Source organism: Heloderma suspectum, chromosome 2 (genome assembly GCF_057233095.1).
Source record: "Heloderma suspectum isolate Gila_16-S chromosome 2, 16-S_ref, whole genome shotgun sequence".
Taxonomy (NCBI): domain Eukaryota; kingdom Metazoa; phylum Chordata; class Lepidosauria; order Squamata; family Helodermatidae; genus Heloderma; species Heloderma suspectum.
The window spans coordinates 164,161,723-164,187,160 of record NC_139459.1 but is presented as its reverse complement, the minus strand read 5'-3'; the positions used below and the strand labels follow the sequence as shown (position 1 = coordinate 164,187,160).

General features: G+C 44.7%; 1 protein-coding gene across 1 annotated transcript; it reads left to right on the top strand.

Moving 5' to 3' along the window:
- The first annotated feature begins 1,405 nt into the window (after positions 1 to 1,405).
- ELAVL3 (ELAV like RNA binding protein 3) lies at positions 1,406 to 20,614 on the top strand. Its single transcript, XM_084832200.1, has 6 exons — positions 1,406 to 1,622; positions 8,489 to 8,592; positions 11,205 to 11,358; positions 12,258 to 12,483; positions 17,949 to 17,987; positions 20,266 to 20,614. The coding sequence occupies exons 1-6, from the start codon at positions 1,415 to 1,417 to the stop codon at positions 20,612 to 20,614; spliced, it is 1,080 nt and encodes a 359-aa protein (XP_084688326.1). The 5' UTR covers positions 1,406 to 1,414.
- The last annotated feature ends 4,824 nt before the right edge of the window (positions 20,615 to 25,438 follow it).

Below are 25,438 nucleotides of genomic sequence, written 5' to 3'. Positions count from 1 at the left end.
GTCATACAGTACATGAATCAGCATATACAATTATTAACGGGCAGATTTTTCTCCTTGTCTGTGATGCATAGCCTCATCCACATAGCTTTCATTTAGGGACCAGTGGAAGCTCCTTCCCTAATTTAATACACCTGTGGGAACCCTGGACATGCTCAAAGATGCTCTCTTTTTTATTGACACATGTTTCCCATGCCACACTCTAGTATTGAAGATGGCTTCCACGACTGAGTATTGGTACTGTTCAGTGTCTCAAATCTCTGTGAGGTTACAACAGGGTTGGTAAACCCAATTATGTGCAGAGAGGACAACATATGGCTGATCTGCCATGGCATTTGTACGTGGCCCATGCGTCCATAGATGCAAAAGGGCATTCTCCATGTTTGTCTCTTCTCAACTCTAGAATTCCCTTCCCCTGGAGACTCAATAAAGCCCAAGTCTAGGTATCTTCTGTAAGTGTTGTTGTAAGACTGCTTAATTTTATTTATTTAAATTGGCTTTGGACATCCAGAAATACAGCAAGATGCAGTTTAGCCAACATAATATATGGATTTGTGATTAACATATTGTTTTCTGCCCTGAGCCCTTGAGATGGGGTAAGATATAAATCAAATGAGTGCAAATTACATAATGCCTGGTTGTGCACTTTGTTGCATTTGTTTTGAGTGTAACTCTGTGTTGGCTATTTTCACATATGAAGTTTTTATTTCATACATGGAGACAATCTCTGCAAAGATGTATGCTGTCATGTGTGAGATGCAGTGATGTTGCTTATTCTGCAGCAAGGACACATGAATCAGGCCAATAGCATTTCTCTGGGATGAGCTGTCTGTGGCACTGGTTGGCTCTTGGGGTATCAGTGACACTAGACCTCACAATTCACAAATGATGAAACCTTGTCCTCCAGAAATAGAACATTGCCCAGGCATGAAAGCGAGGCCTGAGCCTGAGCAGAACTTGCAAGGATCAAGCAGAGCCAACTGCACTCTTTCCCTGATTGAAACCCTGCTCCCTCTCCACTTTCAGTACTTGCTCCTGCTTTCTCTCCCAGCCTTTCTGAGTGCCTTGGCAACAACGCTATAGCTGTCGGTTGGCACTTGTGGGATCTTGGGTTGGTTCTATAAATGCCTGCATGGTATCTGGATAATCATTGGGCAAGTGCTTCTCCAACATTCCAGGCTATGGGAGAAGGGCAGGCTAGTCAAAGAGATTTCTAGATAGGCCAGAACAGAGACTATTCTAATTAATCCAGGCAAGCCTATTGTTAGCCTGATCCAATCTGACCCATCCCAACATCCCTGAGATTGCAAACAAAACCACACAAACTTGAAACAGGCTGCTGGGTTTTGCGTCTTGCTCCTTCATAACAGTAACCCCCTTCCTGACTCCCTCTTGTTTTCAGCAGATAATCAGCACAATGGAGACCCAAGTGTCCAATGGCCCCACAAACAACAGTTCCCTCCCCAATGGGCCACTGATCAGTGCCAATGGTGCCACTGATGACTCCAAAACTAACCTCATAGTCAACTACCTGCCCCAGAACATGACACAGGAAGAATTCAAGAGCCTCTTTGGAAGCATTGGAGAGATTGAATCCTGCAAACTCGTCCGAGACAAAATCACAGGTAAGATTGTGTGTGTGTGTGTGTGTGTGTGTGTGCATGGTGGGGGAGGCGGTTCACACAACATGATAGCTCACTGTGGGTTGATTTACCTGTGGGATCTGTCACGTACCAGGTGCCCGTGGGCGCCATTTTTGCATGGTACTGATGGGTGCTTGGCTTACCGTGTGGCACAAACCCAGGCAGCAAGACAGAGACAACCCTCAAATAATCCTAAAACAAGCCATGTGTTATTTGAGGGCTGTCTAACCCTCAAACAACCCCTGCCCCCTGGGTTTGCACCACATGACAACCCACGGCAAGTCGAGCACCATGAAAACATGGCGCATGTGGGTGCCCAGCATGATGGAACAGCCCCTGCATCTGCGGGTAAATTAACCCATGGTGGGCTGTTGTGGCATGTGAACCAGATCAGAGAAACTCTCTGGCTCAATTCAAACATCTTGACAAGCCATAGTACGGTGAAAACCCAAGCAGACTTAGAAGAGGTCTAAATGGATGTTTTGGAACTGGATTAGTGGGTAACAAAATGGCAAATGTATTTCAGTGTAAGATAGAATAAAGTGAGGCAAAATATCCTAGCTGATGGGGTCTGAAATGACGGTGACTAACTAGGTAAGAGGTCCTGGAGTTATGGTGGATAGCTCAATTGGCTATGAAAAAGGCCGATTCCATGCTTGCAATTATTAAGAAAGGACATAACATGAATAGTGTGTTCTTGTAGAAATCTGTGGTGCAGCCTAATTTGGAATACTGTGTACAGTTCTGGTATCTCAAAAGAGGTACTGGAGAGCTGGAAAAGGTATTGAAAAGGGCAACTAAAATGATCAGGGGACTGGAGCACCTTCCCTAAGAGAAAATTAATTGGCAGTAAATTCAGGACAAACAAAAGAACATACTTCTCACGGTGCATAATTGATTTATGGAATTCGCTACTGTAAAATATGGTGATAATGACTTTGTTAGATGGCTTTAACAGAGGATTAGAAAAATTCAGGGAGGTTTATCAATGGCTAGTAGTAATGATGGTTATATGGAACCTTCAGATCAGAGGAAGTATGCCTCTAAATCCCAGTTGCTCAGGAGCAAGAGCAGAGAGGCCTATTGCTTTCCAGCCCTGCTTGTGGGTTTTTCCCAGAGGCATCTGGCCAACCACTGTGAGAAGCAGGATGCTAGACCAGATGAGGCTTTGGTCTGATCCAGTAGGCGAGTTCTTAGTGAAGGAAGTTTAGCTAAAGTTTGGTGTGATAACTGAGCCCTTATGTGAGTTTTGGGACATTAAGGAGCTTCGCTAGATCATGAATGGGTGACAGTCCTGGAAATGAAACTCTGGAGGACCTACAAGCGCATTTGGGGAGGAATGTGTTCTTCTCGGGACTTGATATGGCTCTGCATATAATCATTTAGTAATTTATTTTTACTTGGTGGGAAGACCACCTTTTCACTGGTAAAGAAATCTGGTTGATAAGGACAACAAACCATGGATGGATTATAAAACCAGATCTCAAGATGCACTGCTACCAATTCACAGTACATTTTATACTAACTATTGTTGGAGTTCATTAAGAAGAAAGTTCTACAAATGGCAAATCTGAATTCTCAGCAATTTGTGCAACAACCAGCAAGTAAATTGGGCAATCCCTTTGAAAACCTTATTGCATTGATTTGTGGCTTTGCAAACAGCAGTCCATGACCGCAATGCACTTTAAGTATTTTTGTACACTGTCTTGAATAGTGAATAGAAATTTGCACAAATAATTATCCTGATTTCCATCTAGTCCCAAGGACTATCTATTTATTTCAACAATTTATATAATGTTCTTCAACATAAAACGTTCATAGGGTGGCTCACAAGTAGTTAAGTATTCAGGAAGGCAGGATTTCTACTTTCACAGATTACTCAAGAACAATTGAAATCAAAGGGGTGTTTATATCTCACCTGCCCTCTAATTATCTCATTTTCATACACTACTTTGAGAGACAGATTTATCAGAGCCTACCCAGTGAATGTCATAGTGAGCGGGAATTTGAATCTAAGCTTTCCACATCCATGGCAGTACTATAGCCACTGCAGTTAATAGTTGCCAAACATTACATTTGTCCAAAAGAATGATTGTCACAAACCAGAGTGTTGACGTTACGGAATTATTTCTCTCATCCCTTCAGATCCAACTCCAAGTGTCCTGAGTTACTAAAAATGCTAAAATTGGCAAACAGAGGTTATCTATCTCCGTAGTCTTATGTAGTGATCCCACCAGTTCCTATTAAAACAAGAAGGAAGCCCAACGTGTGTTAAAGCACAGTTAGCGATTACTCTGGATTGAGGTCAAGGCCTGTTCTTTGCCATCATAAGCCCCCCAAAGCAACCAGCTCTTCCAAGCTTCTCTTGAACTCTACAAGACACCTTGGCAGTATATGACCAGCCACATTTTAAGACTTAAAAGATGCAGACTGCACCTAGGAAACCAGGCATAATTAGAACATGTAATAGTTCTATAAATTATACACAAATACAGCAAGATTACAGTTCTAACAAAAGGATCTAACTAGAAACTCCTGCAGGTAGCTTGCAGGTAATACATATTTAATGCCGATCAGTTGTAAACTAGGATGTACCCATTGATATTTGGCAGTGATAAACACACTGATAGTAACCTACACAGGGGATATCCATGTTCATTAAACGCAAACCAATATCCACAGGGCTGGGCTTTCCCATTGTCCACTGAATATTAGAATATGGCTGTTCCATTGCTCTAAAGCAAGGGTGGGCAACTTGTGGCCCTCTAGATGTTTTGGCCTACAACTCCTATCAGCCCTAGCTAGCATAGCCAATGCTGAGGGATAATGGGAATTATAGGCCAAAATATCTGGAGGGCCACAAGTTGTCCACCCCTGCTCTAAAAGCTGTTCTAAAGACCAAACTAGATGTCACATGGAAGATGCATCTCCTGACATTTGTGTGTATGTTAAAAGCAGGCATGTGTGTGTGTGTGTGTGTGTGTGTGTAGGTGGAGTAATTCAGATTGAGGCCATGGCATGGGGAGCAGAAGCGTAATCCTTTCCCCCTGTACCAATTTCCTGATGCAAACCTTGCCACTACCAAGAGTTGCTATTATACAGGCATCTGATGTTTTCATCTCTGCAGCTAACAGCAGCTCGGGGGAGTGGGGGTGAGGCAGCAGCAGCAATTTGTATCAGGGAATTGACATGGGAGGAAAGGATTAAAACTCCCTCCACACCATGGCCCTGATCCAAATCACTCTGCAGATGCTTTCAACCCAATCCATCTATCAATCAATAGATGTTGGGAAATCACACATTTCTGATGTCATGCCTATTTTGGCCCTTAAGTAAATAAGACGAAATGTAATTTCTACCATCATAGCATTCCTCCATGTACCGACAACTGGGCATCTTACTGCCATCATATGAGAGTGATAACCCCTAGTGTTTACATTAATAATATTTACTAAATTGGGATTTTATTTTAATTATTTTACCAGCTGTAAAAAAAAAGATGAAAACTGAATGATTTATTATACAAATATTTTTATAATTGCACATAAAAATCTATAACCCCTCTGATTGTCCTGGTTCAGCGGCTTATAAGAACAGCCTCAATCTATGTGTGAAACTGCAACTTGTATTATAAGGGACCATTTACAATTAACCTTTATCTGGGATTTCTATCAAATATCAGTGGCTCTTAAACTTTGCTGTGCTAAGGACCCCTGTTCTAGTTTGCTGCAGGCCACCCCACCATGTGTAGAAAGATTCTTGAAAGGCTCCTAAATTAAAACTCAGCTGCTGCATTGGTCCCATGTGTGGTTGTGATCTAACAAAGCTACGCGCATGCAGCAGGGACAATTTGTGCTCACAGGCAGGAGTTACCTAAACATTTTTGGTACTACAGTTTGCAGCACTTAAAAGGCAACCTACCTTTGAGTTTACATTTTTAAATTTAAACAGTGGAATGAATTACCCCTTCAGCATGTGGTGGGAACTTCAGGGATTTTCCCAGCCCTTCTTCATAATTTAATTCTGAACTTGGTGATCCTGTGTCTTACCAGTTTGGCAGTGAAACAGGGCCACCAATAGACAACATCATTTTTGCATACTTGCTCAGCAGATTCCTAAGGCATGCAGGAAGTTTGGTTTGTAAATTAAGGAAAGAAAAGCAAATCCCAAAATAACCCAAGGAGGACTAAGCATGTTTGAAAGTGTCAGTTGGCAGAAATGAAAGAGAAAATAAAAGGGGAGGGGGAGGAATTGGCCTGCTTGAGGTCCTAACAGCTTATAGTATCCTACTTTACAGAGAACAGTCCTCTATTTGAAGGTGTCCTCTGTCTGATAGGCTGCCCAGTCCAAGTCTGGTTTAAAACTGAAGAACCATAAGAAGGGAGAGCAAGGGCTCTGGAGTTGCCCTTCAAGAGTTAGCACCTGTACAGCAAACAGACAGGCACACAGATCACCTAGTCAGTCTTCCCCACTATGGTGAGATATCTATTCAAAGTATAGTTATTATTTCTGAATTTGTATTTATACATCATTAACATATGCAAATATTATACAAATTGGTACCGTCTTTTTTGGTGATGTGCTTCCTCTTTTTTGGCAATGGGTAAGTGGCCAGCCTAGATTAGGGCCAGGTCTTACATGCCATGAAGTGAAAATAAATTTTTCCTCCCTGTGCTATTTAGAAAGGAGTCAGGAGGGAAGACAGGGGAAAAGTGTACTTTTCCTCCCCCTGCCCCCCCCCCCCCGAAACCTCTTCTCCCTCGACTATATTGTAATAAAGTACCCAAATTTAGGGATGGCAGGAACAAAATTAACCCTTTAGCACTAAGATGCCAAGAGAGTTGACAAGAAAAAAGGAGCCATTTTTCCTTTTCCTTCTCTCTCCTGAACCCTGCCCCATATGAACTCAGAACAAGTAGGAGCCCTGAATAGGAGCCTTTCTGTTAGGGGAGGGGCTGGAAATACAGTACATTTGAGGAGGAGGAGTTTCCACTCTTCCTTCTTCTTTTTGCCATTTATAATATGGTCTTGTAGATCATCTGAAAGTGTACCAGGAATGGCTATTGAAGAAATACTGTTTATATTATAAAAGTCAGTATCACCCCCAAATGAAATGAGAACCTCTGTGATTAGCAGTTCAGTATGCAAGTGATTTTGTTTAATAAATGAGTTGTTTAGTATTAATTGAATGTCTTAATACTTTTATTAGGCTGCTCATCTAAAAGCAGGATTATGGGACAGGTTTCCATGTCTCTCTCATCCTATTAGCTAATGGAGGCTTAGCATAGCATTAGCATAGGTTAGAGCTGAAACAAATTTGTTTCAAAAATTCTCTTAAATGAATGCTACGTATGGGAATATTTAGCAAATGTTTGTCATTTGACATCATTATGACATCCAATGATATAATATTTGACACTTCCTTGCTGTGGATCCATGGGACTTGGTTTGTAGATGAAGTGAAATGACTGAAAATGATTGTGCCTTTGGCCTCCAATGTTGAGTGCAGTGCCCCCAGACCACTAGCTTCCACATCAGTCTACCTTGGATGAAAGGAACCAGCGGACAAATTGTGTGCAGTTCCAGGGCCAAACCGGACAGGAAGTGGGAGATAGTCTCACGATGCTTTTGTTTTTGCTGAAATGCAGCAGGCAGCCGGTGTGTAAATTTGACTGGAACACTGATGGGGGAGATGGGTTCTCAACCTCTTTCTTGTGGAATATTTTTCTAATCAAAATTATCCCTCCCTCACTGCTTTCTCACCTGCAGGAAAAAGATTTGGGTTCCCCACATCTTTTCCCTTGCTGGGGAAAAAGCAGCTTGTGAAGAACAATTTGGGGAGGACTTATTTATTTATTTACATTTCTATACCGCCCCATAGCTGAAGCTGTCTGGGCAGTTCACAAAAATTAAAACCTCAAGGTATAGCACAAAACAATATAAAATATAAAAGCTTCAAACTACAATATAAAAGTACAACCAGAATAAAACCTAGCAACAATGCAGAGATTTAAAATACAGCTTTAAAACAGCAGAGCTAAAAGACTAGAACACTAAAATGCTGGGAAAATAAAAAGGTCTTCACCTGGCGCCGAAAGGACTACCATGTGGGTGACAGGCAAACCTCTCTAGGAAGCACATTCCACAGCAGGGGTGCCACAGCAGAAAAGGCCCTCTTCCTGGTAGCCACCCACCTCACTTCCTTTGGCATACAGCAAGAGGGGAAAGGATTAGGTAACCCCTTTCACTACTTCAGTCAAATTCACAGCCCCGCACAGCTGCATTTCAGTTAAGCCACCATCACCACTACCCATCTGGAAATTTTTTCTCAGCTCTCTACCATTATCCCTTGTTTGGCCGCAAGAGTAAATAAATAGGCCTCAACCCTTGCTCAGACTGTATTCGAAAGTCCTACAGGACTAGTGGAATGATTCCTCCAGTCATCTCCTGAGGAGAAAGTGGATCTAGCAGGGGGGCACTGCTAGTTTTTTGCTTCATTATATTTCAGCGTATTTGATAGCTGTTTTGCATAGGTGTTTGGCTCTGTCATCTATTTGAGGGAATGAAAAATTCAAATCTTGAAGTCAAATTTTGCATTCAAAATTGAAACTGGATTTTTTTGGGTCACATTTCAACTTTAAATGTTGAAATTTCATCAGATTTCTAATCCAGTTCAACATTTTGTTGCTGCTCTTATGGTCACTTTTTTTTTTTTAATATTGGCTTCAAATTAGTTTATATTTTCTTTTTCGTTGGCATAAAATAAAATTTCCTTATCTTTTCTTCTTCTTCCTTGCTATCTTGTCATCTAATTCTTTGTGTAACCTCTTTTTCTTCTTCCACACTAGGACAGAGTTTAGGCTACGGCTTTGTCAATTATGTTGACTCGAATGATGCTGACAAAGCAATAAACACATTGAATGGGCTCAAACTACAGACAAAAACAATCAAGGTGAGGAGGGTATGAGAGGAAACTGGCCTCAAGATGGGTGCAAGAAAGGAAGGCTGTTGTGAATATCTGAGTTCAGAAGGCGCAGGAACTCCTCTTTTTAAAAAATGTGTTTTATACACCCTGAGCCTTCAGGTTAGAATAAGCTATAAATATATCAATACAGATGATGGAAGGAGACTAGATGGTATGCAAGGGTGGAAGTCTGGAAATCTATTTTTAATAATAATAATAATAATAATAATAATAATAATAATAATAATAATTGTTTCCTGCCTCCCCGCTGAGCAGAGCAGAGGAAGCTGCTCGAGCTGGTCTTGGGACTATAGAAGCAAGCAAGCTCCCAGAGAGCGAGCGAACAGGGGGAGCAAACAGGAGTTGGCCAGGGGAGTTGCAGTTGCAGAGGAGACAAAGGAGAAAAAGGCAAAGAGTGAGTAGAGGACCAGGCACAGGCTACTCTAGAACAACCAGAAAGCTAGACACAAAAAGGGAAAAGAGACTATGGAAGGACAAGACTCTCCAGTGGTGGTGACCTGCAGGGTGTGTGCCATGTTTGTTTACTTGCCTGAGAACAACATGGCCTACACATGCAACAAGTGCAAGTTGATCACGCTGCTGGAAGAAAAAGTAAGAGAACTGGAGCGGCGAGTGTCAACCCTCCAGGGAATAAGAAAACACAAAGAGTTCTTGGACAGAATGGTGGAATGACATGAGCAAAGCAAAGTACAGGAGTTAGAAAAGCAACAGCAAGCTGAGGCAGAAGAGGAAACTGCTGAGGTGAGGAAAAATGAAGTAGAGGATACTCCTTGGAAAAGGGTGACAGTGAGGAGCAGAAGAACTAGAAGACAGTCGGCACCAGTGGAGGTGGTGGAACTAGGGAACTGTTTCCAGGTACTTGAGGGTGAGACTGGAGGACAGCCTGCAGAAGAAGAATTGCAGGGGAACCTGCATGAGAGCGAGCAAGAGGCTGAAGTGCAGCCAAGCAGAGGCGATGAAACCAAAGCCTACACCAAGAAGAAGAGACGAGTAGTAGTAGTGGGAGACTCCTTGCTGTGTGGGATCGAAGCCCAAGTATGTCGCGAAGACCTGTGGACTCGCCAGGTATGCTCTCTCCCGGGGGGATGGATTAGAGATGTGACTGAAGGGTTGCCTGAACTCACAAAGTCCACTGACAGGTATCCCTTTCTTCTCATCCATGTGGGAACAAATGATACCACCAAGCGGAGCTATGAAGAAATCACGTCAGACTTTGAAGCTTTGGGAAGGAAACTCAAGAACTTTGAGGCCCAGATAGTTTTCTCATCCATCCTTCCAGTAGTTAGAAGAGGGATAGAAAGGGAACGAAAAATACTCTGGGTGAATGACTGGTTACGAAGGTGGTGCCGACGAGAGAGATCTGGATTCTGGGACCACAGGCTATACTTCCTGGAAGATGGGCTGTTGGCAAGGGACGGGTTGCACCTCACAAAGGATGGGAAGAATGTGTTTGGCCACAGCATGAAGAACTTCATCAGGAGGGCTTTAAACTGAATCCTACGAGGAAGGGAGACGTAAAGTTGGGGGTAACAATGGATGAAGGCTCATGCACTGCAACGGAGAGAACAGCTCTAATAGCGCCCAATAATAGTCTTCACAAACATGTAGGAAGAAAGCCAGACCATGAAGCACATGGTCTTTGATGTCTATATACTAATGCCCAGAGAATGGGAAACAAACAGAACAAACTTGAACTCTTAATACAGGAGGGAAATTATGACTTGATAGGTATAACTGAGACTTGGTGGGATGACTCTCATGACTGGAATACAGCAACTGAAGGATACAACTTGTTCAAAAAGAACAAGAAGAACAGAAAGGGAAGTGGGGTTGCACTATATCTTAAAAATACATATCTCTGCACAGAAATACAGGAGGATAAGCTTGGTAGCCCCATCGAGGGCATCTGTGTTAAAATAAATGGAGCAAAGAATAAAAGGAAACTAGTGGTCGGAGTCTACTACCGGCCACCCAACCAAGGTGAAGACGAGGATGAAACTTTTGAAAAGCAAATAGCCAATGTTTCAAAGAAGCATGATATAGTAGTAATGGGGGGACTTCAATTTCCCCGATATTTGCTGGGAGACAAATTCTGCAAAACATGGCCCCTCCACGAAATTCCTGACTTGTGTGGAAATACGACAATGGAACTAATCCCCTAGGGAGGTGGTGGGCTCTCCCACACTGGAGGTGTTCAAGACGAGGCTGGACAGCCATCTGTCAGGGATGTTCTGGCTTGGATTCCTGCATTGAGCAGGGTGTTGGACTCGATGGTCTGTAGGCCCCTTTCAACCCTACTATTCTATGATTCTATAAATGTAGCACAATTAATATACATTGTTCTTTCCAAAGCAGCTACAAAAAAATCCAGGTTCCTGCCCCAAGGAGCTTACAATCAAAAATTTAATAGAGCAGAAGGCTACTGAGGAAAGGAATGAATGAGGAAGGAATCCTGAACTACCCAGGAAGAAAGTGCTTTTTAGAGCAGAGGGCTGCTGGGGTTAATGTGAGAAACTGATACAGAAGCCTGATCCCTGCCCCTTCTTAAGGCCCCTTCTAACCATACCCTTCCCCATCAGGTATCGTACGCACGGCCTAGCTCTGCCTCTATCCGTGATGCCAATCTCTACGTGAGTGGCCTGCCCAAGACCATGAGCCAGAAAGAGATGGAGCAGCTGTTCTCACAGTATGGGCGCATCATCACCTCCCGCATCCTTGTCGATCAGGTCACAGGTAACAAGCAAGAGCAGGATCTCTGCTCCACCACCAGTGCCTCTGGTAGAAAAGGAGAACCAAAGGGACTCAAGCAGGGGTGGAGGGAGGAGAAAATAATTTCTTATTGTCCTAGGGGCCTTCAATCACAGCAGGATGAACTGTGCATTAGTGGATAGGGCATGTGCCTATAAGTACTAATGGCTACGATGCGATTAGTGTGAAATATACTATGCCCCTGTGCGGACACGTGCTAGGCTGTATGTATCTAGCTATATGCTCATATTTATATGTCCTTTGTGCTGTGTACCAGTTCTTCATTCATAAGCTCATCCCTTGTCTGCACAGACAAATAAAGGACTACACTGGATGGATCTCATTTGGGGGATCAGTAGAAACTCTCCACTCTAATTTCAAATGTAGTCTGCATATGTTTATTTATTACATTTCTATACCGCCCAATAGCTGGCGCAATCTCAAAGGCGTTCTTACCTGTATCAGCACTTCACATATTCCAGGGCTAGATCCTAGCGTTCAAAAAAGGTTCCAGGATTGAGCTTTGACTCAGTTGAGCTCCCATGCTTCATAACGCTCAGTGCCTGAAACTCAATCACAATACCTCGGCTAATAAAACAAAGGAAGAGGCAAGTCTCAGGCTGGTTCTTGAATGAGCCATTTCTTTCATTAAGACTTCTGAGTGAATTTCAATCAGTTATTTTTCTCAGGGACACGAAAACAAATAAAAAATATCAAATAGTAGACATTGAAATGAATGCAAGATACTAAAACAAATCAGACATGTCTGCCTTCAGATAAAAAATATCCATGATGTAGAATTGCATAAGAACTCAGAACAACACTAATCAGCATCCATGCAGTATCCATGTAGCCATGTGCGATTCTATCTCTTCCACTTACAGGTGTCTCCAGAGGGGTGGGGTTCATCCGCTTCGACAAGAGGATAGAAGCTGAGGAGGCCATCAAGGGGCTGAATGGGCAGAAACCACTTGGTGCCAGTGAGCCCATCACAGTCAAGTTTGCCAACAACCCCAGCCAGAAGACAGGGCAAGCGTTGCTTACACACCTGTACCAGACAACAGCTCGGCGGTACACAGGACCCTTGCACCACCAGACTCAGCGATTCAGGTGAGACACCTTCCCCTCTTCTTTGCTGGAGGGCTGAGAGGGCAGGTCCTTCTCTTCACCCAGTGCCTCGCAGCTGTCATCCCCCTGCTTGAAGGAGATATAGGACTCAGATGCCATGCCTGGAGGCCCTCGTCATTAGCCAGTATGTCAGGTGTGGGTGTTATAGTCCACAAGCAAACACAAGGTGAGGATATGCTATGAAACTCCTTCACCTCCTTCTAGTGCCCCTATAGTGCAATCTCACTGGCTGTTGCTTAAGAGATTGCTTCCTGCAAAGTTGAATCCTTGGGCTTGGGCCTTGTAAACTATTCCTGTTCTGCTCTATACTCTCCCCTAAGACACAGTGGGTCAGTACACCTCTGGGGCTTTGTGGGCTCCTTGTCTGTATCCTGGACTCCTTCCTGTTCTTAAGCAACATCTCATATTGGAGTATGATGGTCACGCAGCAGGGCAGGCAGGAACGGTACCATTCATTGACTACAGATATGTTCATCATGCTGAGTTCTGTGGAGCAAGAGGGGACCAAGTTATGGACATCTTCATACCTTTGCTATGCTGAGATGGAGAAAGGTTAGTTCTTGCCAGGGGGTATCAACCCTGCCAGATGCTTGCAGGGAGCTGCCTGTCGGAGCCATCGCTTAGAAGCTAGAGTAATGCTCACCTGAACATTGCTCTTGCTAAAGGATCAGTCGCAATAGGTCAGGCAGTTCCAGTGTGAGTGAGCCTCATACACCAACTTGTATTTCCTCCTAGCAGTTTCAGCAGCAGCTGATCCCATTGCTCTACCCCAGAATTTGCTGCATCTCAGTGCTCAGTAAGGGATTACTCTCTGTATAGCTGGAGGCTCAGTTTTACTGCTGTTTCTAGTGCGTGGCCAGGTTTTGATCAGGTCTAAATAGCTAGGGAGTTACCCTTCTCAATGCCAACATGTGCCACCTATCAGTTGTGTTGTGTGCCTAGGAAGCAAGGGGTGACCTTTTCCTGTTTTGGTATCAGCGATTTGCAGATGCTCATATAATCCCTTTTCTTTTTCAATCTGTACATAAGATGGGGAGGGAAACAGTGATGGATTGGACTAGTCCCTAGACACTACCCTTTACCTGTGTTCTGGTCAGTTTTGAAAAAACTAAGCCAAACAAATAAAACAGGAAGGCTGTATAACCTTCACCCAGTTTGCTTTTGAAGGACTGGTTGCACCTGAAATCTAGGCCTGCAGCACAAGTTCAGTACCCAATATGTTTTCTTCCATGTTTCTCATGCATTTTTATGTGGTAGGGCTGCCTCACATGTGACATTTTCCCCATGTGGCTGTACACAGGTGTAGAAAAAACAACCCATGTACCCACTGTGTGTAAAAATGGTGCAGATGTCTATTTCTTCTCAATTCTGGTACATGTGATGAAGTAGACACATGTGTTTTTCATATGTGGCAGTATACATGGATTAGCACAGCTTCCTTTCTGTAACCAGGCAGGAAAATCATCATGTGTGATGTGGCCTTTCATTCCTTTTCCAAAATAACATTGTGTGGCACCCATGATGTGGTATATAATCATCACATACTTATTCAGATTCATAACTCACTTTGTCCCCAGGGCTCAGCTGTTCTTCATTCTCACAACTCTCTAGGTTGGCTAATAGTGCCATTTTACAGCTGAAGGGCTGAGACTGAGAAATTCCAAATGCACTAGTATAACCCAGTGAGTTCAAAGACACTAGTAACCCAGTGAGGAGGAGTTTAATCTAGGTCTCTTAGGCCTGAGTCTATCATGTTGTCCACCAACCAGTCCATGTTGCCTTGAACATCTGATGCTAATTAGCAAGGTTAGAGCACTCACCAGAGGAAGTAGCTGTAGAACAAGATGGCATTCTGTTGCAGGTTTCCTGCTGTAAAGGGGAGAGAACTATGCTTTGAAACCTCCGCAGTCAACCGGTGTGAGTGATGAAAGGAGAGCGATGAAAAGATGGGATGGATGGGGGCTTGTTTTAGGCAGTGCTGCTAAGCATCATGGATTTGGCCATGGGCTGTGCTTGCTTGATTCAGTGGGAAATAATGTTTGGCCACAAGAAGCATATTAAGGCTTGTAGAAGAGGACTGATGTGATGGAGAGAAGAACAGTGAGTAGCTCTGCCCTTTGGATGTGCAAAGTTTTGGATGCTGCTATCTTTGGAGAGCAGGGATTATTTAAGCCTTGCTTCCCCAGAAGACCATGATGGATGTTTGGTTCGGGAAACCATTGCTTCATTGTGAGGTGAATTTCCTGAACTTCTCTGCTACCCACCTCTAAGAGGCTGACCTGCTCTTAATCTGCTGGGCAAAATAAGTTTCTGTTGCACTCGTATGCCTCTTGGTAGACTTGCTTGAACAACATTAAGGCTATAGTTATTTGTTGTTGTTCCGTTTTGGGCTTTAAAACACAGGATAATTTTTTGGTATAGGCAATTTGTTGCTGTTTTGGTCTTATGGAACGAGACAACACATGTGAGACAATATCTTGTGCCATATTGCCTTCTGTTGATGCTCAATTTGTCAGGTTCTTGAGTTAGGCAGAGTTTATCTCCCCCATTCCCAGTGTCCTCTTCTAGCTGGGCTGAGAGCCCACAGAGTGCTGAGCAATGTCTGGGAAGGACCAACTTCAAGCAGAGGGCAACCAGCAATAGACAATGTGGTGTGTCAGCAGAGAGCTGGTTACAGGCTGCTGGTGAGGCTGAGGGTCAAGCAGCACAATATGTTAAATGTATTATTGTCTAGTTCTGTACTTTGAAACAGTAGCTGTAGGGAGTGCTATCATGATCAGGACCACAGCACATGGGGAGGGGGTTTTATTTTACCATTTCCTCTGTGCCATGGTCCCAACAAAAATCATCCCTACCCACAAATCTGCTATTTTGCACAGGAATGAAGCTGCCATTGGCACCAATGGCAGCTTCTCTACCAGGACAAATAGCAAGTGGGATGGAGGAGGATTTTTGTCAGGACTATGAGGGAAGAAGGGTTAAAGTCCCCTCCCTGCTCACTGCACTCCTGATCCTGACGGGGGCTCCTATCGCGGTCATTTAAAAGAGGGGGAAACCTAGGCATGTTAAATGCAATTACACAGTGGACATAATGGCTGCATTCACACAAAACACTATAACAGAATACGTCACAATCCTGGGTTATTGTTCACAAGCAAGTGAGCATACTGCCTCATCACTCCTGCTTTGCTCCTCATGCAAGTGGAAGCGCTAAACTAACCAGGAACTTACCAGGCCAGAAAAGCTTTTATCCAAACCTGGACTCTGGCTTGTCCCTCACCTAATAAGCCTGGACCTGAAAGCCTTCCAACTCTGGCTTGTTAGAGGAGTCCTGCCAGGAGTCCTGGTTCAGATGTGATGCTAAACTTTTCCTGATAAGTTCCTGGTTAGCTAAACCTCTCCCACTTGCAGGAGGAACCAAATGGAAGCCACTGGGCAGTATTGCACCAGCATGCTTCCACATGAAAGATACTCCAGGATATTCCAGGCTTAGCATTTTGTGTGAACACAACCACTGTTTAGTTTGGCCTAAGCTCCCTTTGGGAGAGCTCCCAGGGATAATAGGTGTCGAGCCAACAGAATTCAAAGCTTGGGAAACCCTTATATCTCAAAGCAAGGCAAAATAAATGCCAAAGCGGTGCTCTTTAATTGTACCTTTTGCATTCTTCCATGGACAGCAAATAACCTTGGTTGGTTAGTTGGCTAAATCAGATTTCTGTCCTGAAAGCTGCCAATAAGCTGCCACTCCCAGGTTCAGAATCTGGCTGCCACCACCACCTCCTCCTCAGAGATTTCTCTGGGGAATTTCCCCTCTTCCCCTATGTCTGGTGGATTTCGGGGCCAGAAGACCTCCGAGGTAGATGATCCATATCCAAGGACAACGGGGAGCTAGATGATGACACCCTACAATCCTTATACAGATCAGTAGCCATGCTTCATTGTGTCATATTTGTCCATGATTTGTGTGTATAGAAAATATAGGAAGCTAATGCAGATATTTTCTGATCCTTCAGGTAGAGAGTGGCCTAGCCACTAAATAGTCTCCAATAGTCTGTGGTTAGGGGACTGTCATGGAATTACAGTATCAAGGAGCCCAATCTGTCCAAATCCCTTCCCAAAAGGCAGGCTCAGCAACCCTTTCCCACAGTCCAGTCGGCACAATCCAGTCCGTTTGCCTGAAGTATCTAAAAGGTATCTTCATCAAAAAAAGAACCATTTTGGGAACTTAGCTGCACCCCCAGTCTGCTTGATGAAGAGTTCCGCGAGGTTGAAAGGCTTGCATACGCCCCCACCCACAAGCAGAAAATCCTACTTTACCTATTTAGTATTTCTTAGTAAGCATTTTTTCCCTTTGATTCAGACCCAGTTAAGGTTCAATAGGCAGGATAAAATTCCATGCAGTAATATTGGACTGAATGGTAGTTTTGGGCCACTTGTGTTTGAACATTTCTGGTGGAATCTGCCCATACGAAGATGTCGTACAAAAGCATGGCATCTGCATGATGTACAACATGCAAGCACATGGCACATATGTAAAATCCATACATACCTGTGGAACATGTGAACATAGGTTTTGTTCTTTCTTGGCTTATTAAGCTTCCTTTTATGATAGTGCCATAAAATAAAATAAAATAAACACATACTTGGGCCTGAAAAGTGCTGTGTTTCAGTTGTATATTTTACACAATTGCACAATTTGGAGTTTTGCTTACAACATGTGAAGAACTGGGATTCTGGGTAAACATAGCTAATGGATGGTAGAGATACAACTGTGAGAACAGGACAGTTAACACAATCAGGGAGGTCACAGGGAAGGTACCAACTACTAAGATCTGTGGCTGTGACCACTGCAAACTCTGGCAACTTGGATGTTAAAAAACTGCCTTTAAAAAAAGCAAGCTTTTTGATTCTGTTGCATAATGGGAACCATGCAGGTTTAAATGCAAATGTACAGAAGCAAAGTCAAGAGAGTCTGGATACAGCTTTGCAGTGGAAGGTAAATAGAAAAAACAGATGGCAAGTTGTAACTGTACATATGTTTGCCATGCACTGTTCTAGTTTTTTTTAAAGGGTTAATTATTATCACAATCATCATCAACATTGTCATCATCATCATGTTTGAAGCGTAGCCTGAACTGCCCTTAATTGATGCCTGCCCAGTCCCCACACTTCCCAGAATATGAAAAACAGATTTTTTAAAAACATAGGTGGAGCTCCTTTCCCATTGCTATTATTTTTCAACATTTTTTTAAAAATGTAAGACATTAAATTCCTCCAGGGCCTCAAATTGCATTTGCGCATACAAACGTCTACCTGTGCTAGTCACAGGATCCATGTGCTGCCTTACTGCCGCACCAATAACCAAGCCAGATGACCTCGCAGGACCCTTTTGTTACGAGATCGTCTACTAACAATGGCCTCTCCTCATCTTCCTCTTCCTCCCACAGGCTCGACAATTTGCTAAACATGGCATACGGCGTCAAGAGGTAAATAGCCTTCCAAAGCCTACGCTCCTCGCCACTCCCCCTCTCCCTCCCCACCTTGGCCCACAGCACAAGGCTGGATTTTTAAAAGGTGATTGTCAACACAACCCCAGAGGCAAGAGCTCCCCTTCCTCTGCCTTACCAGCCCTCTCTTCAGCATGGCCCTAGTAGTCTTTTTAGAAAGATGAACATGGGGGTCATGACTAGACAGAACACTGAGACTTGGTGTGGGTCGAGTCTCCTATTGTAGATGACTGCTTTCTTATTCAGTTTGAGCCCTTTTTAAAAACAATGTAAACAATGTTTAGTTGCTTGGTTCAATATTTTCTCCCGATACTAACTTCTTATTTTTAATCATTTTTTCCTTACTTCCCCAACCTTCCTCAATAAGCATGGGAATTTAAAAGTAAAAACTAAAATGATAGAATCCCTCCATCTTCTGCCCTGGGCCTGTGGAATTTGGGTTTGTGTGTCTTGGGGACACACTGTAGATTTTCATGCCTTCCTTTTCATTCTGTTTTGGGTTTGGCTTGAGAGAAGGGCTCGCTGTTTTGCTCAGATGACTGGCTGTTCCTTATGATTTTTGGTCTTGTGTTTCTCTTTGTTGTCACTGTGTTGGGTGCTTCTTGATTTCATTTAGTTGCATTGCTTGAGGGACAGAAATTAGATGGTTGCTCTGAAGCTGAATTGGGAAGGTGGAAACCCAATGGACAGATTAATTTTTTTCCAAAGCTTTGTGGGGCAACCCTATGAGAGCTAGAAGGCTGTCGACATATTTGAACAAGTTCAAAGTGGATTATGTGGAGCTCTCAATGGTCTCCCATCCAGGCACTAATCAGGTTCATACCTGCCTAGTTTCAACAATGCTACAGCATTGGGTGCTTCCAGACCCAAATCAAACCTTGTGCTTCATTTTAAGCCCATACTTAAAAGATGTACAGAGGTTGCTGTGACATCATCCTTTATGTGTGGTCCAATCTGCCTAGGAGGTTCTTGGCAACATCCAGCTGCCTCCTCAGGGTTCAGCAAGGAGAAGCTGCCCCTACTTCCGTCCATACCTGATCTCAACAAAATTAGAGGGGAGAATTTGTATTAGGGGTGTGAGCAGCACACTCCCATTCGCAAATTCTGCACAAAATGACATGACAGCACAATCCTCTGCATATTTACTCAGGTGTAAATCCCACTGAGGTCAATGGGGTTCCTCCCAAGCAAGTGTGCATAGGATTGTAGGTGAAATCAGGTAAATTTGGAAACACCTGCATAGAGGCTGATTTACACAGCTACTCTGCTACACCTGGCTTGAGGCTGAAGAAGGCATCTGAACGATTCATCATTAGCACAATCACTCCACTCATATTTGGAAAGTTTGGTTGTAGCAGCACACAAAGTTGATCAGGGGTTAGCCACGAATATGGTGCATTCTGGGTCAGGAACAAAAATTGCCCAGCCACACATGGAGTAGTTTGTGTGAATCAGCCCAGAGATTCAGGTTATCGAAGAATTTGCACTTTTTAAAGCTATGATGGGGGTGACAGAAGACAGGGCTACATGACAGAAAACAGTAGTGGGGAGCCAAAAGAGGGAGATAGGAATGTGTGTACAAGATCTATCCGCCACCCCTATCACAGCAAACTCTGCCCAACCTTCATCTTGTTTCTGACTTAGAAATATTTCTAAGATGTTCCTTGTCTCCATGAAGATTATAACTTGGTGTTTTATGGAAACTGAGATTCTCATTATGCCAAATTCTGCATCAGATTTTAATTTCCATGCTTGCATGATACACTCATTCACGCACAGGACAGTCACAATCCTCTTTATTATGAGCCCCCCCCTCACATTTTATAGATGGTGGTTACTTAGCTACTAGAGTCATGAAACCCAAAGACCAGACAGGGGAACTGTGGCACACTTGCAGACAGAACCAAGAGCTCAGTCCAGGCAGGAATATCCTTGCAGGAGTGTGGGCTAAAATGTCACTAACTCACTTTACCAAGATTTGCTTTCGCAAGTGGGAAAAATGACAAAGGTAGGCGTGTCCATTAGGCTTGGCCTGACGTGTCCCACACGTTTGCCATCTTCCTGACATAGGTAAATTTTGGTAGGAACGGCCCTCAGTGACCAGTGTCCTTTCCCCGGTGCCCTTTGGAGCTGAGATGTGCAGGGCTGAACTGTTGGTGCCACTCCCTTTCCCTGGGGAGTAGGCAGCACTGCTTCTAACCTATCCATCATGCAGTGAGCTCATGCTGGTGGAATGCCAGCCTTACACCCAAAGTAGTCCTCTCTCCTTGATCTCCAGGTTCTCTCCCATCACGATCGACAGCATGACCAGCCTGGCGGGAGTCAACCTGACAGGGGCCTCCAGTGCTGGCTGGTGCATCTTTGTGTACAACCTCTCCCCAGAGGCAGACGAGAGTGTCCTGTGGCAGCTCTTTGGGCCCTTTGGGGCCGTCACCAACGTCAAAGTGATCCGCGACTTCACCACCAACAAGTGCAAGGGCTTTGGCTTTGTCACCATGACCAACTACGACGAAGCAGCCATGGCCATCGCCAGCCTCAATGGCTACCGACTGGGTGACCGAATCCTCCAGGTTTCCTTCAAGACCAGTAAGCAACACAAGGCATGAGTGAGCGAATGAGCAAGAGAGATGGGGGGAGGGGGGAGCAACAAGTGTGCTGGAAACAGCCCTCTTCCCCAGCTCGCCACCAGAACGGAAGTGTTCATTGACTCGATGTTGCAGAATATTAAACCGCCAGACACCGTGATCTTCTCTGGGAAGCAGGAGGCTCCTCCCCCTCCTTCTCCCCTGTGCCCGACAGCCGAGCCGGGAGCACGGACACGGCAACATGTCAGCCACTTTTTGAAAACCAAGCCCTGCTCTGGCAACATGCAGGGGAGACATCCGCGCAAAATAGGACACCTCTCTGTTTCTATGCTTGGTGACCCTCCCTCCATTCTAGGTTTTCCCAGTCCAAGTCAGAAGCGTTCCCTAATCATCCATACTTCTTTCACCCTATGAATTCTGACCCCCATATTGCTCCTTTAGTGGGCAGGTTCCCTAACCCTGGAGGATAAAAACATTATCTGTAAGGTGTGATAGAGACACCCCCACCCTGAGTCAGCATATTGTGGGCCAGTAAATCCAAGAATGTCATGACAGCTATTCTGAGCTAGCCTAGGGGGAGGAGTTACAACAATTCATCTCACCACCTTTGTTCTCCTTGGATGCAAGAAGGGACAAATGTGGTGGGAGGAGAATGCTCTCCTCTCATCCCTTGGTCTAAAATCTCAGCGATGTTGGTTGTTAATCCCGCCACTGCGCCTGGCCCTCAATTAGGATGGTGCACTATTTGGAAAATAAGGCCAGTCCCATATGTCCCTCAGAAGGGGCCCCCTCTGCCGGTCCCCAGAGAAGCCTGGTTCCCTGGGGAGAGCAAAGGCCGATTTTTTCCAGCTCTTCTGCAGATGGGGTTGGTGGGCCATGGTGATATCAAGCAGGGAGGTCAGGGATCTGGTGTAGAGTCGAAGATTCCTAGAGACAATATGGCTCTTAGCCAGGCTGTGTGGACTTGATGAGGCAAGCTTCTTTGGATCAGAAATACAGGCTTGCCCACTGTTTGAGAGTTAGATGGTGGTACAATTCAACCTGCTGTCTTGCCTCCTCTCCAAAATCAAGCCTTCCTTTCTCGCTTCCTCTTCCTCTCTCTCTTTCTTTGTCTGTCTGTCATCTCTCTCTCTCTTTCTACTTTCTTTCCTTCCTCTGCATCAATGTTTAATGAAGAATTTGTAGGACCAAGCATGGGGCCATCCGAAAGAGAGACAGAGGAGGGAGCCAGCTCTAGAGTTGTGTTCCACTGAGAAGCTAGAAAGGTGTTTGGAGAAAGGGGAAGGTGCTTGAGTGGGGATGGGCTGATGATTGGGGTCTTCCTTTCTCTTTTTCAATGTTAGATTGAACAAATAACTGAACAAAGGGGGAAAATAATGCATTAAAAAGGCTGAAATAGGAAACAAAAAAACCAACAAAAATTTTAAAAGATAAAAAAATCTATTTTTATAAAAAAGGAGAAGAGACCTTGTTGGAAATTTTTACTGGGATTCTTGAACTTCACACACACTCACAAAAAAGAGAGCAAGCCACTAGGTGCTGCTACTCTGCACACCCCAATCATTAATTCCTAAGGGCCTTTCCAGACAATGAAAAATAACCACTTGTATTTTATAGTCAGGGCTAGGAAGTCCTGTACTGCTTCTGAAGTGTAGCACAGAGCCCCCATGAACTGAATTGGGTTTGAGGGGGATGTTAGTCTTGCTACAAGCCTTGCTGTGGGGGGGGGGGACAGCCAAGGTACTGTTTCCATTTGTGTCGTTGGAACTGAGCTGGGAAGGTTCCCTCCTAACAGCTGAGCCATCCCTCCCTCCCGTTTGTCCGTTTCATAAAATGACATGACAGTGCAGGGGGTTGGGCTGTGTGGAGCTTGCTTTTCTGGGAGGGGAATTCAACCAGCACTGAGTGCTCCAGCCCTATGGTGGCTCAGCAGGGGAGCACACCGCAGCTGGAGACCTTTTCTAACCGTTGGTGAAGCATGCGCATTTAAAAGGGGCATAGTTCAATTAATGGCATAGGAACTGAGAGCAGGGGAGAGGTGTGGCTTTTTGTCAGTGATGGCTTGTGCACTACCTAAGAGATGTTTGCTGTGACACACGCACACACACATACACACACACACACCTGCATTCCACAAGCCCTCCAAACAACAGTGGGCAGGTACTGGGACAATGCACTTTCCCCACCTTAGAAGCATTGCCAGAAGGCGTCCACATCACTCCAAACAACTTAGCACCAATGGCATATTATAATAATTACACTGGAAACACGCGCACACACTTGCCTGGAAAGGTCTTGAGATTCATGTGCAAGAGCAGCATTTGGTGTCTCAGATCCCAAAGATTTTGGACAATCCTCTCCCTAACCTATCAAGACAGGGAAGGAAGCAAATTGCTTTCAGGACTTATTCTTTTTTCCCTACCTTTTTTGGGGTGTTCTTCTACTTGTGTCTTTTCTTGGGGGCTGGGAGTGGGCAAAAGGGCTGTAATCACTTGATTGTAACAGTGGCTTTTTACAGCACCAACTTTCTCTCACCCTCCTGCCAAAAGAACAAAAAGCTCAGAAAACTGGAAACAATTTTAAAAAAATGTTTAAGGCTATGTGCTTAATAATAGCATTAGCTTTACTCACATCCATTTCCATAGGGTTTTTTTTTTCACAATTCTTTCACTTTCTCTTCTGAGTTATCAAAAATCATCATTAAACTAAATTAAAAAGAAACATCCCAAACCAGTTAATTCTGCTTGTGTGAGGAAACTGATTTCTGCAGCTGGGTTTGCTTGTGCTGGAAAAGCCTGCTGCTGCATGGGGAAAGAGAGACTGTATCCATCAACCTCCTAATGCATGCAGGGTCCCCCTGTACAGTGAGGAAGCACGGTCTGCCGACAGGGGAGCAGCAGCAAACAGCTCCTTCTGCTGTGGCTGGGGATATGAAACTAGAACTGCCCCAGACATCCCTGACTACGGTTGGCTGAACTAAAGAGGATCTCCAAGACTGTTGTACATAATATTGCACATAATCTTAGAAAGAAGAAGAAGAAGAGCTAGATCTGCTGAGGAGGGGGGCGGGCAGCGCAGTGATAATCTATTACAGGAAAGTAGCTTTATGTTCAGCTTCCCAACTGCAAGGCAGCCTGATCCAATTTGGGAGATTCCCGTGCAATACATTTAGCTTAGTGCCAACCGTGCTGTACAGAAAGCATACAAGAGAAGGGTCATGGAGGAAAGCAGTGATCCTCTTAGTTTAAGTGACAACCCTTATTTTACAGTGATGATCCCAACATCTGGTATCGTCCCAGACCCATAAAGTGCAACTGGAGTCTGTACAGTTCCAAGAATCTAATATAAACAAGCCCCTTCTTTTGGAAGTTTTGATCTGGCAATCCTATGGAAGAGGCCAAGGATCGGTTTGGATGATGGGGTAATAGAGGGGCAGGAAGACTGATCCAGAGCAAAGTCCTACAGAGAGAGGTTGGGAAATCTGCAGATGCTTCTGGGCCTAGCATGGTACTTCAGAAAGGCACAACAGCAGTGGGCCAGGCTGCCTTGGGGCATGGTGAAATTGTCTTTCTTGACGTTTTTGAGGAAGGGCTTGACAGGGAGGAGTGAGCAGTTGCTAGGGAGGCACTAATTCCTTTCTGACTTGCCCTCTCTTTCCCATACAGTTTGAGTGGACCCGAGGTAGAACATTTGCCACTTGCCCTTTCCAGACAACTTAATGCAGCCCAACGTATCAGCTCTTGGCCTCCTTCCACTATTAACTGGTGGTGTTGGGGGCTCTTTTGGTAACGCCTTCGTTTACTTTATCCATATGGCTCCCTAGAAAGCCTGAGTGTAAGCCACACTCCACCAGAGAAGCTACATGGAGACCAACATGATTCCTGAGGGCTGCCATCTGCACAGGGCGACAGGATGTCACAAGGGATGGCTGTGCCACACCTTTTCCAGTAACATTCTCTGCTCCTTCGCCCGCTTCCTGACAGAGCTAGAAAGGGGCTGTGGTGGAAGCATTGGCAAGGTCCAAGAGTCCATGTTCAGCCTTGGCTTGGCTTTTCTATTCTGTCTTAACACTTGCTCCTGCTCATTCCCTTCCACTGCTCCAAAGTAACCCTATGCACCCCAGCTCTGAAATGGCACAGATTTCCACCCTCGGCCATTGTGCTCGATTTAGAGCCTGCTGTGTTGTGGCCGGTCATCCCCAAGGGAGCACATGTCTTTCAATGCCAATCACCTCTGTAAGCAACACTGCACTTTGCCATTGTGGACTACAGGAACTGAGGATATCCTCTGACCTCCAGCAGATGTTAGCGAATGTGCAGGACTTTCGAGGAAGGGATCTGACCTCTCCTCTGCACTGTGAGGCAGTTGTGGAGCCATCAGACCGTAGGAAGGCCTTGCAATTCCCATGCTTTAAGATTTCTCTCAGGGGGCTTCTCTTTTCCTCTTGGCAGCAATAAATCTTCCAGTCTTTTGAGATGCAAACTCCTGCTTGGGCTCTTGGCCTTTTCTGCAGCCTGGGGCAGTATGGGCCAGTAGTTACAGCATAAGCCAGTGTGGTTGCCTTGTGCTCATCTCACAGGAAGGTGGGTTCCTTAGACTGCCTTTCTGGATCCTTGCCAAAGACATGCTTTTTGTCTGCTGGGCATCTAGCTTTCAGTATGACATTCCCTCTCCGATCCTAACTTAACGGCATGTGCTCCCTCTCTGTCCGGTGGTTTCTGACCACATTGCATTCAGCCTTGGTGTACGTGTTTGTGTGTGTGGGCATGGGGGAGGAGATGAGGAAATTCTGTGTCCCTGTTGGGAAGAAGAGGCACTAGATTCCTAGAAGAGGTTTTGATGTCG

Coding starts and splice junctions, on each gene's coding strand:
- ELAVL3 (XM_084832200.1), top strand. CDS start 1,415: ATGGAGACCCAAGTGTCCAATGGCCCCACAAACAACAGTTCCCTCCCC. Junction 8,593..11,204: donor TACAGACAAAAACAATCAAG/GTGAGGAGGGTA, acceptor CTTCCCCATCAG/GTATCGTACGCACGGCCTAG. Junction 11,359..12,257: donor CCTTGTCGATCAGGTCACAG/GTAACAAGCAAG, acceptor TTCCACTTACAG/GTGTCTCCAGAGGGGTGGGG.